Source organism: Hylaeus volcanicus, chromosome 4 (genome assembly GCF_026283585.1).
Source record: "Hylaeus volcanicus isolate JK05 chromosome 4, UHH_iyHylVolc1.0_haploid, whole genome shotgun sequence".
NCBI classification, from domain to species: Eukaryota; Metazoa; Arthropoda; class Insecta; order Hymenoptera; family Colletidae; genus Hylaeus; species Hylaeus volcanicus.
The window spans coordinates 1,427,843-1,445,755 of record NC_071979.1 but is presented as its reverse complement, the minus strand read 5'-3'; the positions used below and the strand labels follow the sequence as shown (position 1 = coordinate 1,445,755).

The 17,913-nt window shown below is 34.3% G+C and overlaps 1 protein-coding gene across 1 annotated transcript; it reads right to left on the bottom strand.

Annotated features, from left to right (window-relative positions):
• Nucleotides 1–10,694: 10,694 nt before the first annotated feature.
• Nucleotides 10,695–16,522, bottom strand: LOC128875116 (hexamerin-1.1-like). Its single transcript, XM_054120473.1, has 6 exons — nt 16,483–16,522; nt 15,828–16,113; nt 14,550–14,718; nt 13,857–14,173; nt 13,152–13,504; nt 10,695–11,139 (listed from the first exon to the last, which is right to left on the bottom strand). Exons 1-6 carry the CDS (start codon nt 16,520–16,522, stop codon nt 10,730–10,732), a joined length of 1,575 nt encoding a protein of 524 aa, XP_053976448.1. The 3' UTR covers nt 10,695–10,729.
• Nucleotides 16,523–17,913: the final 1,391 nt, after the last annotated feature.

Here is a 17,913-nt window from a genome sequence, read left to right as displayed (position 1 = left end):
GACGTGGAATGATAAGATTTTGAAATGACCTTTGACTTTTAAAACTTTCGGTAAATTATATATTTAACCGATTTTGAAAAGGAGGAGGTTACTCAATTCGACATGTATATTTATTTTTTTTTGTTTTTCTTTTGTAGAGCATGTCTCCGGGGTGGTCTCATTATCAAAAAATTTTGACATTCCTCATTTTTTACCCGTTTTTTTTTACAAAAGACCGAAAAATTTTATATTGGTTCTTATTCCGAAACGAATCGACCAATTGGATTGAATCTTTTTGCATCTGGTAGGGCTTCGTTGCTTCTTAAAAGCTTAAAAAGATATTTGACCTACTTCCATTTTTTACCACTTTATTGCACTTTTTATCGCAAAATTGTACTATTTTGTCACGTATGTTCGACCTGAATTCGAATTGTAGTGATAAAAATCGATGAAACCCTTTATATTTTGCTGTCGGACAGGTTTTCGAGTTGATCACTTAGCAAAAATGATTTTTCTTATTGTTTATAACTATTGTTATTGCAAAATTCCTATTTTGTTTTGTGAAACTCGGCGAGGAATTTATCGATCGAGATTGTACTTTCCGCATTTAATGGCATTTAATTTCATGATTTTTCCATTTGTAAAAATCCATGAATTTCTTAATGTTTATAACAATTGTTGCTGCAAAATTTCTATTCTTTTACGTAACTTCGGCAAGGAATTAACCGATCGAGATGGAACCTTCTACATATAATGACAGCTGATTCCCATTTGCTGTTCCCATTTGGAAAAATTTTTGAATTTTGTAATGGTTACAACAATATATTCTAAGTAACTTTCATTTTAGAAATCAAAGAACATCTCAAAGTCATATCAGATACACCTGAACGCACCTGTACGTCATCTCTAACATGCAGAGCGAAAGAAACATGCACTTGTACGTAAGAAAATATTGATAACATTGAAGTCTACAGAAACTATTTGTTGCAGTCTATTCTTTTAGATATTTACTAGGCGAGTACATTTATTTCATCTTATAACAAGCTTCAATTATTAAAGTTTACATGCGTGGATACATATAGTACGGTATACAGGGTGTTCCAAAAATGTTGTAACACCTTGAAAGAGGTGGTTCGGGAGGTGATTTGAAAAAACTTTTTCCTTAGTGAAAATGTTGTACGAGGCTTTGTTGAGGAGATATTAATAGAAAACCCCGACCAATTAGAGCGCGCGTATACCGTTGGAGCGGTCGCGGTAGCGTATGAGCGTGGCCGCCTAGCGCGTAGCCCACGTCTACCGCGGCATACTGGCGTTCTGATTGGTCAGTGTTTTCCGTTAATATCTCCTCAACGAAGCCTCGGACAACATTTTCGCTAAGGAAAAAGTTGTTTCAAATCACCTCCCGAACCACCTCTTTCAAGGTGTTACAACATTTTTGGGACACCCTGTATACATATGTACAGTATTGTATATAACCTATAGTTACATACGTGTTTGGAAAATGATATTATATCTAGAGATTGCCACTATTAATGAATTAGTCTATCAACTCTAGCACTTTTAAATTGGGTCATTATAAAAATTGTCCAATCCGGTATGGAGGTTTGCAATGCTTCACTAGATTATTAATTAGGTTGCATCTACTCACAAAATATGGTCCAGATTCTGAGCTTGATTTCCACATACAGATGAATCTTGAATGATGCCCCACTCTTGCCAGAGAGGATGTTTGTTTATAATGATTAGCTCTTGTTCTGTTGATTGAAACAATTATACATCTAGATATTTCTGTATTTCAAAATTATTAGTTTTTCGATTGTTTGTAGTGATTTTGCAGATAGTATTCTCCTGTATTCTATTTTTCCATCCTGTTTCTAATTGATCGTATGTTTTTTTCGGATATATTAGATAAGCTCTATTTGTGAAATATTATATACTTCTACGCACAGTGAATTTGTAGTGGTTTTGGGTTCTTGGTTTGCTAGCTCGTTACCATTTCTAGCCATGTGTAACGGTATCCACAGTATATTGATGGGGCTGTTTCACTTTCATTAAATTCTTGAAGTCTGGTTTTAACTTTAACAATATAAGGATTTATTGAGACATCAGTTTTATTTCTTTGTATGGTCTGTATTTAAGCTAAAAGAATCTGCGCATATAAGGTAGGATTTGCTGTGCTTGTGTATCTTTACTTGATAGATCTTCTATTGCTTTGCATTTTGCAGAGAAGACTAAGATAAACTTTGAGAGGTAGAGTAATTTTGTGCATGTTTTATTCGCAACTGAAGGAGACATATGAATCTATCTAAAAAAAGGGCACCTTTATATTTTTTAAAAACGGTTACTGTGACATAGTTTTACGATAAAATTCACGCGAAGCAAAAGTAAACGAAAGAGAAGTTTTTCTTTGAATCTCATTGATGCGTGCCTGGGAAGCACGAGAAAACAGTACTCGAGTTATCTTCTCTTCTCAAGTCCACGCAACTTTCGATAACTTTTTCGATAATTTCGTTGCATTTCACTCGGCTGGTCAAAGCCGAGCTTATCATTTTCCATTCATTCTTTCAGATTGTTCCCATTGGAATTTCTACACTAAGACACATTGTGTACAATTGCGGGTAATCCTTCCATCTTCATTCATCTTTCGAAGTACGCTGGAACCCCCATCATGAACATCCAATTTTGGGATTTCATTACAAAATTCCATTAATTCGAAATCAATGTGAATAATGAAATTAATAATTTTTTATTTGGGTACTATATAGTGAAACACATACAGTGGGTGTAGAAAGTATTCGTACACCGATCAATTTCCAAAAAAACTGTGTAAAATTGTAATTTATTAACTTATTTTTTATAAACAATGACATTCTACATATTCAAAAAAAATGCTACATATTCTACATTTTATTTAATAAACAATGACATTCTACATATAAAAAAAAATAGCTATTTATGTAAGTTGTGAAATTAACAAGAAAAAAACAATTAAACGATAAAAATGTTGAAGCAATAAGTATTCGCACAACTGTTTAGAAGTGCTTTCCTGGAAATTTGATGTATTTTAATTCGTACGGAGCAATAAACTAATGTGTTTACGTTACAAACTCTGCTGTAAATGGTTTGTTATAAGAATCGTACAAATACTTATTGCTTCTATACTTTTACCTACTTTTCGCATTTTTTTTGTTCATTTCACAAATTATATTATTTAGTAAATGTTGTTTGGAATATACCTATCTTAAAGACTTCCGAGAATATGTAAAATATCATTGATTATAAAAAAAGAAGTTAAGAATCTACAATTTCACACAAAAGTTTTTTGGGATATTTATCGGTGTACGAATAAATTCTACACCCACTGTATTTACAATTAGGTGTAATACAATAGTCAGTCTTAATATGCCTTTTGTATACTATCTCTATATCTAACAAAATGTTTATTTTTTACTTTAATATCATACAAGAGTCGAAATAAATAGTGATACCAATTAGTTTCAAATATTTTCCATATTCCAAAATAATTGCAAATACTCCTTATAAATATCTGATTAAAATTGGAAGTAATTTAACTTATAATATTTACGATATATTGCGAGCAGAAAAAAGTATTCTTTGTTTTTTATTATAAATGTCCACTTGTTTCATTAAAAGTTTCACTCTTTCATACTACGAGGACGTTGTTTGATCCAGTGCCGGATTTACATTAGGGGAGCCCCGGGACTAATAAAGTAATAGAGGCCCCTTTAAGTCAGTGATTGGATATATATATATATATATATAAACAAATAAAATAGTTTTTTCTGCATATTATGTTTGCAAAATCCATTATTAAATTGTTATAATCTAAAGATCTTAATAAATCATTTTCTATACATAAAGAGGCTAGAGAGGATAATTGTTCATTTAACATAAGTTAGTTCAGTATGAACATTGTTAGTATAAACATTGTTGATCGATGTAAATCGGTATAGTTATCGACAAGGCATATTCAAATTCTTCGAGAATTGATGTATTATTAAGCGCACGTTACGAATTGCTAAATTATTTTACATGACCAAAAATTGTTTTCATTGAGAAGTTTTCCGAGAATTTTACTAATAGCTCCTTCAGCCCTATGATAAATCCGGCACTAGTTTGACCTATTGTGCGTCGGAGACGTACAAGTGAAACATATGATTAGACTGCGTATATGTTTGTATATGATATTCTTAATCGCGATTTGTTTACGTTTCCAATACGATTCTCATAATGTGTAAAAACACGTTATCGAACGTTGATACCTGGTATCGCGTAAAACTCTTGCTTTTTACATGAGACCATAGCTTTCCTCTCCCTTATTACTCTATGCTTTGTTGATAACATGAGAAGATACTTTTGTCTGAGTCGATAATTTAATGATTTATGTCGGACAGGAAGCCGCCTTGTCCAAACAGCTGCTATTTTATCGCATGAATTGTTGCTTACTACATTACTAGTTCTATTTTACGATATTTTATTATCCGTGAAAATTGTGTTAATGATTACTCAGTTAACATTATTGCCCACGGAACTTGGAAGAGCTCAAACGCATAACGTGAAAGCGATTTACAATTCGATTACTTTGGAATTTTTCAAAAAATTTTTTCTCTGCATTGGAACATGTCTAAAAAATTTCAACAATTCCAAAGTTCTGATGGGAATTCCATTGGCGTCCCAAAGAGTTCTATCGGAAGTTCTCATGGCTTTTGACCGTAAATTCAATAATAAAAACATTTTAGCCACTTAAAGTACAGGTCATGATAAGTTGGCACCTCATATTTTCAAAATGCTGTTTCTCGCGTATTTCGGCGGAACTATTTCTAAAAACTATTAGAACTATTGTGGGTGCAAATAGAACGGGTGCTGAAAATTTCGTTTTTTGAAAACGAGGTGCTAACTTCACAACGGCTATAGTAGTGTAATTAAAAACATATAAAAGTTTACATATGTAAGTACATACACATATTATGTACATTTGTTGATTTTTTAATTCAATTACTAAATAACTGATTCTCATAAGGTGATCGGCACAATTACCTGTGAAATTTGAAGTCGTATTGAAAAATTGTTCCGACAAAAAGTAGTCAGTTTCAAGGAGGAAAAAAGATGGAGGTAATTATTTTTGCCTGGGTAGTGACGACTCCGAGATATCAAGGTCACCTTCATTTTTTTAAATGAAATAGAATAATTTTTCTTTGGACAGATGATGGCCGCTTTCAAAACCAATTCAACAACCTACTTGTAACGTCGTACAGTAAAAAATTATTCTAGGTCAAAAATAACTCAATCATGGTAAAAAAAAAGAGTGTATTATATATCATTTATTTTATTGTATATACACATGTAGGATCTCAGAATTGTTTCCAAAAGAGAAAGTGGAAACCTTAAGTTGAAACATCGACAACTCGAGGTAAGGGCATCGCATTGCGACCACCCAAACGATACTAGATTATGAATGAGAGGGAAAAGAATGAAACGAATGGATAAAAAACAGATGCAAATGTTGTACCGAACCTTCCTTTCGGAAAAAGGAAAACGAGCAGTATGATCCTAGCAAGCGAACCATAAAGACCGTATCACTGTATTCCGTTGTATCATATTATTTTTATCTTTTTATTAAATCTTTTTTTATCCTTAAACATCTGTGTATCACAGCAACATCACGCAACTCCACTTTAATTGATCCCACATATATATTAAAAAATCATTAATTATATACCATTTTATACATGTTCAGGGTGTCCCAGCCTAAGTGATACAGAGCTCTAACTCCAAAACTATCGGCTGAATGCAAAATTTCAAATATGGAAATTGCATGGTAAAATAGGGCTCGTGTTTCAGCGAGAAGGAATTTTTGTTAACTTTGTTATTTACGTTCGTTTTTTAAATGGAACTGTATATTTTTTTTTTATACCATGCGATAGTACTTTTCAAGACGATTTCATTCAGTTTTAACGTATTTACCCGATTTTTATTAGTTTTCAAGCTATAACGCTTCAAAGTTTGCTAATTTTCAAGGAAAAAAGTTGGTTCGGTCCCATTGATGCAGTAAGCACCATGCGGTTCTTGAAATCGATACGGAGGGTCTCGCTTGGGATTCTAGGCCCAGAATATTGGGATTCTTCCCATTTTCCTTCGTATCGATTTCAAGAACCGCATGGTGCTTACTGCATCAATGGGATCGTCCGGGGCCGATTCGAGTTTTTTCCTTGAAAATTAGCAAACTTTGAAGCGTTATAGCTTGAAATCTAATAAAAATCGGGTAATATATTAAACCTTAATGAATTGGTCTTGAAATGTACTATCGCATGGTATAAAAAAAATATATATAGTTCCATTTGAAAAACGAAACTTGACCATCATATCTCGTTAAATAACAAAGTTAACAAAAATTCCTTCTCGCTGAAACACGAGCCCCATTTTACCATGCAATTTCCATATTTGAAATTTTGCATACGGCCGATAGTTTTGGAGTTAGAGCTCTGTATCACTTAGGCTGGGACACCCTGTATGTATAGATACATATTGTATGCCAGGTGATTCACGAAAAACAGAACACCTAATTATCTCAGTTCGACTTAAAGATAGAAGAAAATGTTAGAGGAAAAAGTTGTACTGTTTAAGGGGGCAAATATGAGGATATAAAAAGAATTTCCGAATTTTGTAATTTTCAAGGTTTTTTGAAGGTCTTCGGTAATTTTCGAATTACGTCCTATATTTTCAACATCATAAGATTGTAGCTGCCGTCAGGACGAGTACAACGATGTGTTACACTATGACCTTTAAATGATCTTGAACTGAGAAATTTACGATAAAGCAATGATAACATAAATGAACTTTCATTTTATTTAAATTAAATATCATTTAAATTACATGTTCAAAATGATGAGCTGCAGCAGTAACGCAAGCATTTAAACGTTCTGCAATGCAATCAATTACCCTTTCAACCGTCATAGTGTAACCTTCAAATGACCTTGAACTGAGAAATGAGAAATTTCCGTCTGATCAACGAAAATGTAATTTCTTAAACCATTTCAGCACTGTTAATGGAAGGTAATTTCTAAGCATACATAAACATGTTTATCAATAAGCTACAGGTATTTACCACCGAGTCGGTTCTCTAGTAGCATTTATGGTTGGCCAACGGTTTCCAATAGTTGGGAATAAGTTGGGATATAGTTAGTGCCTTTGCCTACAAATGCCCAAATAAGGGCCTACGTTAAAAGGATTATGACAATTTTCCTACAAATACCCAATGTTGGGCTAGTAATTACTATAGTCGGTTAATTAACAAGAAACTTGCAACAATAATACTACGTCGGACCAACCAAAGCACCCCAACGCTTAAACGTTGGCCTTAGATGTTGTGGAAATCTTGTTACGAACAAGAACCTGTTGTTATATTCTAAAATGAGTTTTTTCTATTCTTATTTATGAATAATATTCGCGGTTTTCTATCGTCGGGCCATAATTGGCCCACTGAAGTTTTGTTATGTACAGTATATTGAACTTTATTAATTGATTATTCATCAAATTTGTCTATTTTAATTTCAGAAAGCAAAAATGAAAACAAATAAAAAACTTTGTTGCCGGCACAACGACGGGCGAGTCTTTCGACTCTTGTTTCTTTTAATTTTTAATCGATGTGATGCTGGGCGGGTACCGTTGTCACCAGATAGTCAACTTTTGTTATCCATTGCTTTATTTTATGTTACGCATTGACATTTACAATAAAGCACGAATAATGATTGAAAATGACGTGCGTGAAGCCAGTCAAAACCAGCGAATTACGAATATACTTCGCAACGCGAGTGTTTAATTTTTTGAGTTAAAGGCGAAATGACTGTTATATGTATATTGTGTGCAGTTGCATGGCGTCTTGCAGTCCGTTTGGTGATCCGTTCTAATGTAAAGCAGGTAAGTAGTAATTTAATATGGAAAGTGAAAGATCCGTTCGTACAACAGTAATGCGTATTGTTTTATTGCGTTCTATTTAATATACATTTTTAGTTCATGTGAATTTTTGTTTCTAACAACGACGGTTATAAAACAAAAAACTGATCGACGAAGGCGACGGTAGGAAGCGACGAGGCACTAATGCAGTTGAACGCGTGCATTTATCACGATTAGACGCGCTTCGTATATAATATTTTTTCTATTTTATTTTTACATAATATACAAAGTAATTGAATTTAAAGCAACTCAAGATGGTGACAATGGAAGTGTTGGTGTTGTACGATCGGAGTGGCTTACGTCTTTAAGAAAAGAATGCATGTGGCCTCCATAAAAATTAATGGCAAAATTTACGTTAATGAACGTTATACATCCAAAAGTTGAATAAAAGACTAACATTACAAAATTTCAAATAAAATATTTTTCAAATATACAAATTGGATTTTATTTCAATTTTATTATTCACTTAAAGTATAAAGCTCATATGTAAAATGAATAATCTCCAAAAAACATTCTGAAAGCTGTTTTATTGAAGTGTAATAGAGCCAATTGTCTGCCTACTATTGGTTTATTGTACCTAGTCAAGTTGGTCTTACGGAAAGAAATTTTCAGTTGGCCTTTTTATACAGAAAGTAACGTGGAGCCTACATTGAGTGTGATCGTTGGCTCAGTTGAAGAAAAGGGCGACAATCCTAACCGTTGGCCAACCGATATCACGTCAATGGCCCATCAAAATGCCAACAATAATTGCTACCAGGGTTATTGTCATCGAAGAATTCCGAATGTATCAGTTTATCGATATCAGTTTAACGATGCGTTGTTCAAAGGAAGAGAAGATCGATCTCATTTCCATTTATCATGAAAGTCGTTAGTGTCTTCGAGAAGCTGTTCGGCTGTACAAAGACCATTTCCTGATCGCAGGTGTCCATCTCTTTCTGCTTATTCAAGTGTGGTGAAAAAGTTTGGTGATTCAGGTAGTGTAGAAAATAAAAAACCTATGAAAGTGAAAACGTGCAACAAATGAAGCAAATGTTATCAATATTCTTGCTGCAATAAATGTAAATCCACAGCACTATCACCATCAGTACTACACAACTCGCTCGGGAAAGTGGCGTTAGCCAAGCAATTATCGTGCGAATAATGCGATTGTATAAATTCCACCCATACCATCTATCGCTGCACCAAGAACTTCACGGCAGAGATTTTGAAAATCGTGTAAGCTTCTATGAGTGGGTTTTGAGGCAAATTAGAAATGATAGCCGATTTTTTACGAAAGTAGTGTTCACTGATGAGGCTTCTTTCACAAACTATGGTCAAATTAATTTAAAAAATATGCATTAGTGGAGTTATACTAACGGTGGTTCCGACAAAGTGATAAACAACGACCTTGGACTATTAATGTTTGGTGTGGAATCCTAAATAATAAAATAATTGGACCCTATTTTATTACCGGCACATTAAACGCAACAAGGTACCTAACGTTTTTAGAAGAAATATTGCCTTCACTTTTGGAAGATATTCCTCTTAATATTCGTCGTGTAATGTGGTACCACCACGATGGTTGTCCGGCTCACTCTTCATGTACTGTAAGAGATTATTTAAACGTTAAATTTTCAAGTCGCTGGATAGGACGTAATGAACCCATACCATGGCCAGCTCGTTCACCATGGCCAGCTTGTTGATTTAACTGAACTTGATTTTTTTTTATGGGGAACACTGAAAGATAATGTGTATCATGACCAACCAACTACACGAGAAAACATGCAAGAAAGAATAATTAGATCTTGCAGATCAATTCCAACAGAAGCGGTTGAAAGGGCAATTGATTGCATTGCAGAACGTTTAAATGCTTGCGTTACTGCTGCAGCTCATCATTTTGAACATGTAATTTAAATAAAATTTAATTTAAATAAAATGAAAGTTCATTTATGTTATCATTGCTTTATCGTAAATTTCTCTGTTCAAGATCATTTAGAGGTCATAGTGTAACACATCGTTGTACTCGTCCTGACGGCAGCTATAATCTTATGATGTTGAAAATATAGGACGTAATTCGAAAATTACCGAAGACCTTCAAAAAACCTTGAAAATTACAAAATTTGGAAATTCTTTTTATATCCTCATATTTGCCCCCTTAGACAGTACAACTTTTTCCTCTAACATTTTCTTCTATCTTCAAGTCGAAATGAGATAATTAGGTGTTCTGTTTCTCGTGAATCACCCGGTATATTTGTCGATTTTTTAATTCAATTACTACATAACTACACATGATAGTGATGGCATACATTATATCTACTCTTTCTCATAAATAGTTTCTAAGCAAGTTTCTGTTAGAGAAATAATTTCAGAGGTTGGTGTTGCTTCTATTAGCAAAGATGGCAACACTGAAAACAAAAGAGTATGTGCCAGTGCGAATGTATCCGGGGCAGACCCTGTATGAATGTCGGAATGAACGAACGTGCTAAGCGTAAAACTGTCAAACGTGGTTCAAGAATTTTATTTCATAATCTAAGGACATCGTCCATAATAATTGCAGACACCGAGTGTTACTTTAGTATGTTAAATCAACCACAAACAGAATATATTTTTTTTTATATTATTTACGAAAACTAAATAACTGCGCACGTTTTATTTCCTTTCCACGCAAAACCTCAACAGTTTCGCTTGAGTGAAATTGACGAAAAACCACAACATAATATTCATACAATTTTATTTTGTCTCTTTATACATCTCTTTTTCGTTCTAGTAACTTAAGAATACTATATATTTGTAGAGTTTAAGCGGTAACGTTTAACTCGTCCATCTCACTGTGGTAAATGACTACATCAGTCAACGCCATGTTGGGTACCATGAAGTGGCGCGGATGAACGGGTCTGTCTAGGGGGAATCCCATGGGGCGTCCGTCAACCGGAAGATCGCCCAAGCTAGCTACCCTGACGTGCGTGAACTTGTCCGTGTCGATTGGCGAAACAATCACGAACAGTTGGTACTCCATACCCTCTTTTCTGCCCTTAGGTAATATTAGTCTGTCGGGGAAACCATACTTGGACACGGTTTGGATGTAGGTCTCGGTGCCTTTGATGTTCGCCACAATGTTCTTGTAAAATGCATGGCTAGGAACTTCGTCTGGGATGACGAAAGTGGATTCGTGGCTTCCTCTGTCGACGTTGTTGGTTCCGGCTTTCACTGGAATGAAATTTATGTCTGTTAGAAACCTAACATTCTACGAGCTTCAAAACCATCGAATGATATACATAGGTCAAGGTACACGTCTATCTAAATCAGAGATAGTTCACTTAGGTCCTCCCAACATGGCGAATTTTGCCAAAGCTTGCAGGATTTGAAGTGGACAATACAATAAAATAAAAATTTCAAGAATTGATGACGTTAATGTGATAGCACTGTAAATAATAATAATATTTGAGTGTTACTAGCGGAAATGTAAGTTCAATGGAAAGGAAAGGACTATAGAACTCTAGAAACTGTTACCTTTATACTTTTACGTTAGTATTGAACACTCCTTCAGTCCGACAAAATTCGGTTCTATTTAAAAGCATGGAGTGAGCAGCCCCCAATCTAACAAGGGAAAAGTTCGGCATTTATCACACGCAGAAAAATGTGAATTTTTGCAGAAATAAAGCTCGTGGTGGCCTAATCACAGTGCTCTTTTCCGTTTTGGCCTAAAAACGGTTTTAAGGGTGGAAATACCCTTTCGAAATAATACCGATTACTTATATTTTTGCTAATATCTCTGAAACCATAAGAGATATCGAACAAATTTTAAATACAAAATTTAATGGTTTTTAAAATTCTATAACACCGTAAAGAATTACATATCTTTCCACCATCCACTGCATACAAATTGTGTGCGCAATTTTGTGGACGTATTCATACTGTACAACATACATCTCACCAACTTTATTATATTTTTAATCAAATTCGTGTTACTGTCCAATATAGGTACGTATTCTGTACTGTGCGTCGGATTTAAAATTTGATAAAATCGTAACACTTGATTGACCAAACGGTTTTCAATTATCAGAACGGAAAACGGTGTGTATTTAGGTGAAGAATTTTTGAAAAATGTGGAACTATCGAAAGAGTATTTTGTAGTTCTTTTTAGCGGAAAAGTATATACAGGGTGTCTCAAAAATGTTGTAACACCTTGAAAGGGGTGGTTCGGGAGGTGATACCGCTACCGCGGGCGCTCCAACGGTATATGCGCGCTCTGATTGGTCAGTGTTTTCCGTTAATATTTTATCAACGAAGCCTCGGACAACATTTTCGCTAAGGAAAAAGTTGTTACAAATCACCTCCTGAACCACCCCTTTCAAGGTGTTACAACATTTTTAGGACACCCTGTATAAAGTTGCCTAATCATTAAAAATTCGTAGCTCTCTTAGTAATGAAAATTTCAGTTTGAATCTTTTTTTCTTTTTAGATTTCGCAGAAACCTACAAAAAAACGTGGAGAAATTTTTTCTCTAAAGTGAAAACCTAACTCTTTAAAGATGAATGAATGATTTCAATAACAATTCTCATGGGGGTTGCACATCGCTTTTGTCTATAAAAAACTAAAATTGTCTATAAAAATTATTTTTCACTTCCTCGCAAAAAATGATGCAAGTTTCGTTGAATTGTCCGAGAAATTTTCCGAACAAAAAAGAAACATAATTTCGAAAAAAGAAATGATCCTTTAAAAAAATATTTCAAACAGACGTTGTACATCTTGATGAGACATGAAATTGTTGGCAAATATATTCTTTCGAGAAACGAATACTTTTCGACATATTTTTCTGGTATGTTTATACCTTTTGTATACCTATGTATACCTATGTATACCTTTTGATATAAATTTTGTAATTTTTTTCTCATAGATAATTAAAGTAAATAGATATATTATTTAACAAAATTTGCTTCATTTTCAGCAAGGAAGTGAAAAATAATTTTTATAGACAATTTTAGTTTTCGACCAAAAGCGATGTGCAAACGCCCATGAGAATTGTTATTAAAATCATTCATTCATTTTTAAAGAGTTAAACGTATTCTATACGTTTTTTGCAGGATTCTATGAGATCTATAACGAAAAAAAGTTTTAAACCGATATGTTCATTACTAAAAGTGCTAGAGCTCCCACAAAATTGACCATTTTTTAATATCCTATTGTATGAATACTTCATCGAGTAAAGGTATACGTACGGTCCGCGAGAAATTCATCCACTTGCAGGAAGTTCTTGTAGTTGTCCGCTAAACGAAGCTCGTGTCCGTAAACATCGCGTTTCGGTCCAAGAAAGATACGGATCATCGCCCTGGTATTCTTGTCACTGTTTACGACAATGTGGTACGTAAACGGTTTGTGATTCAGGCGTTGCTGGCGTGCCAGAATAAGGGTATTCGCGGCTTGGTTGTGAGTTTGAATCGACAATCCATTGTTCAGCATCGTCTCGAAATAGTCGAAGTACGTCACAAGCCTGTCTACGGTTACCGAAGTGACGGTCACGCCAGGGAATAGCAATTCTTCTGTCTTGTACAGTGGCAGGTTCTTCTTGTATCTAAAAGTGGATGTATTTGTTTCAGTATTCATCAGTTCCTTGTTCAAGATGCAGTCTGTTCGGGAAGAGCATTTGCGGCAGAATTTATTTTGGGCGAAAGAAAATTCGGTATTATGTTCTATGTATTATGATCTGTTTGGTTATGTTGAGTTACATTGTATTATGGTGTATTCAATTCTATTATGTTCAGTTATATTGTATTATGTTATGTTTTCTTTCATCATTCATGCCTGGTTTATCCAATCTAAGAAACTCATTCAACAGACATTTAAACACCCAGTAAAGGTGTGCATGTATGGAGCTACTTCTCAACAGACTGTAAGTGAAAGAAACGAAGCAAAACGATGCAAACCTGTGGTAGTAAGTGAGAATATCCTTATACATGCTGTAAAAAACAGGATCCCTCAAGCTGGTGCTCATGTATTCGAGAGCACCGGGTACGACTTGATATTGGACATTGGATTGGAAACCGAATCCAAGGAGTCTCCTCAAAACTAGATCCAACTGTCCATAGAGCTGTATGTTGATACTATCTGCATTACCTTCTACGATGTTACCCAGAATGTTTAATCCATTTTCTGTGTAGATGTTGATATGATGACCTGCCTTGTCCACGACGTAGCCAATGTCGATGGCGGTCGAAATTCTCTGGTGGAGGTCCTTAAGCATCTGTAGCAGGGCCCAAGAGAATGATCGTTGTAAAGTAATCAGACCCAAACTTTACAATTTAACTAATTACCCATTTAGGAAGAGTCTACAGCTTGGAAGGAACTTTCTATATTAGCACATAGTAATCTAGCTTGATATTAATTTGTGCATACTGTTGCAAGATTTATCAAAAGCTTGACTTCACTTGGCTCAAAGACCCAAACTTTACAATTTAACTAATTACCCATTTAGGAGGAGTCTACAGCTTGGACGGAACTTTCTATCTTAGCACATAGTAATCCAGTTTGATATTAATTTGTGCATACTGTTGCAAGATATATCAAAAGCTTCATTAATTTCTAAGTATTGACCACTATAAGTAGACTCAAATCCTTACCTGGACATAGTTATGCATATGAAGAGGTATGATTCCGTTGGTTTCTCTTTGAGGGAAAGGAAGTCCATTACGATGGTGCATCGTAGGATAGTATCCATTTACAATGGGCTTGTCCACGCTCACGTACTCAATTGGACCCATGTCGTTTGACAATCTTTCTAGGTTGTATCTGAAATAAATTTTAGTTAGCTTTGGCGTTTCCTATATAAACTGTGGGATACGATAGAATGTTTAATTAGGTATTAAACTGCGGATTTTATGCATTTATGATATAAGCGCACATGATAAATACATGGTAAATATACAGGATGTCCCAGAAGTGTTGGAGGTCCTTGAAAGGGGTGGTTCAGGGGGTGATTTGAAACATTTTTTCCTTAATAAAGCCTCGGATAACATTTTCGCTAAGGAAAGAGTATTTCAAATCACCCCCCGAACCACCCCTTTCTAGGACCTTATATTAATTAATCAAACATATTCTAATATTTTAATATATTTTATTAATATATATATTATAATATTATATTATTATTATATACAGGGTGGTCCACGCAATTGTTTCAAGTCATAACTCCGTTATTATTGTATTTACGAAAAAATGGCAAAGAAGAAAGATAAATGGTTCGAAAAGCACTACACCTGTAGGCCTTTAAATTTTTTTGAGATGCAGCAGTGCATATGCAATTAACAATTGCATCATTTCTTTAGGGTCATTACACGCGAAATCGGGCACTAAGTGGAGCAGTATGTCAGATTTTGTGCGAGTATGTTGAAGACTTAAGTGCTACTTAAACGTATCTCAAAGGTTTTGATCAAAATTTCAAAAGTAATGTATTTTACAGGTTTTGAATGAAAGAAAATACAATATTAAAATGGGATAATATATACGTGTGACAAAATCGATTTGCAGATAAAGATTGCTTTGGCTTGTGTGCATTCGAGTAAAGTAAAAAAACGACATTAAAAATTCGTCCCTCAAGAAGTTAAACTAATGGAATCTACACTTTTGAAAAAATTTAAAAACGAGATTATGTCAACGATGTTTATTTGCCTAGATATAAAGTGAGTAGTATCATCAACAATAGAAATACTTAGTTTATAAATGGCAATATATCGATTTATAGCGCCATCTAAACATAATGTAGAAAATTTATGCATACACCTATTAAATAAGTATCAATTTCCGCGAAACGCTTAAATTTGAAGTATCTATTTTTCTTTCTTGCCTTTCATTTCAGATGTGCAATAAATTATTAATGCAAGCGAAGCTATTTAACGTACCTGTTCAACATTTGTTTGTGTATAAAGAAGTAGTATTCCCCACGAAACTGGCTAGGCAAGTCGTATTTAGTGCTTGGCATGAAGCGAGGGAAGTCGTGGTTCACCAGGAAGTAGAATGTGTTGAGACCAATGTCCTCGGTGAAGTAGTTTATTCTTTCTTCGGTTGTACTTTCCCTAGTCCAGTACCAGCCGCTGTAGTTGGCCGGAAGTACGAAATGTTGAACGCTTCCCACAGTCCTTGTTGCACTAGCTGTTAAATTAAAACAATTTTCGTATATACAAGCATCTTATTGTAACAATTCATATTAATCAAAGATATTGTGTAGATAAAGTAGAGGCGTTATAGAGATATTTTACCAAATAATTGTAGTTTCTTCACAAGATAACGCATATGTCTCCAATTATACAGGGTGTCCCAGCATCGGTAGTACAATCGAGTTGGGGGTGATTCTACATAAGAAAATAAATCGAGAATAAAGGATAAAATTTGTTCATTTGAGGTTTCGTTCTCGAGAAAATCGGTTTTGAATATTCAGCGAGTACGCGTACACGTAACTATGGTTTAGATGGATGGATCCCGATACAAGTCATATTTATGTTTATACATATGACACTTATAAATAGTACTCATATACATGACACTTATAAGTAGTACTCATATCATTAGTATCAAGATGATGTGCTGTATTACTCATTTCTGTCTACGGATTTAGAGTGAATTTAAAGTCTGTACCGAGATCAATCTATCTAGGCCATAGTTACGTGTACCCGTACTCGCTTAATAGTCAAAATCGATTTTCTCTAAAACGAAACCTCAAATGAAAAAATGTTATTCCTTATTTTCGATTTATTTCTTCATGTAGAATCACCTCATTCTCGGTTGTACCACTGATGCTGGGACACCCTGTATAATGTCTTTGATAACTAATAACAATATTGATGACGGTTGCCAGCACCATCAACCTGGCAGTATCAGAGTAAATGCCTTGCAAGTTAACTGCAGAAAGAAGAGGGTAAAAAGAAGGATAAGGGAAGGGAAATAGAGGGTTAAAAATAATTCTCCGGGTGTCGTACAATTGCGGGGGTATTCTAGCTTAGAATTTTCAAAATATCAATTTTTTATTTTTGCAATTTCTTAAAATGTAAACTTTTAAAAATATACCTATCAAAGGATTTTTTTGATTTCGGAAAATTAACGAAGTTAAGAACGTCTAAAGAGAACGATGCTAACATCTATAGATCATTTAGATTTTTAGATACTCCACTTTAAGCGAGGATTTTAAGGAAGTAAGCGAAGATTGGATTTTAATCGTAATCGTAAGTATATGTATTTGGCATAAAAAATGTTCAACGCGATTTGCTCGTAACTATATTTTTGAAATGATTGCAGTGAGATCTCAAGTTCTAGTTGACCGAATGACTTCAAATTTGAAGTGAATTCTCAGCACGTGTGCCTTTATCGTCCGAACCACGGTTTTCAAAATCTGATTATTCTAAATATTTTTTTTTAATGTACCAAGGATAAAAAAAACAGAAAATCGATATTTAAACTTTAAAGTGGTGCCATTTTTTGAATTTTCAATATTTCATCATTATTCTGGTTCGAACCATAGCGACGCTAATATTAATGAAGATGTTTTTCGATTTTTTCATTTCAGATACAGCAGAACAACCGGAATCGTGGCATTACGAACATACTTTTTTTAGGAGGGATTGTACAAAATCACTTGTACTACGTTTAATTTTGATTATTTTTACCCGCAAAAAATTGTATATGTTCTTAAAATGTGAATAAATATGTGTGCAAAACCCTTTATTAAAATTTCTTATACATTAAAAAATAAGAAATTTGCCAAAAAGAACTAAAAATTGACGATCTAGACTAAAATACCCCTTATGGACTCTAAATTTATTCCCTCAGAGGCCGTAGTTAGGTTTAATTGAATATAGCTACACGGGTTTAGCGATCTCGAGGTACCCGAGCTAAGGGGTGGCCAGGAGACCTCAAACAAGTTAAAATGTTAAATATTAATTAACGTGGTCGAGTCAGATCTACATTCAAACGAGAAGCTTGGACTAGACAGTT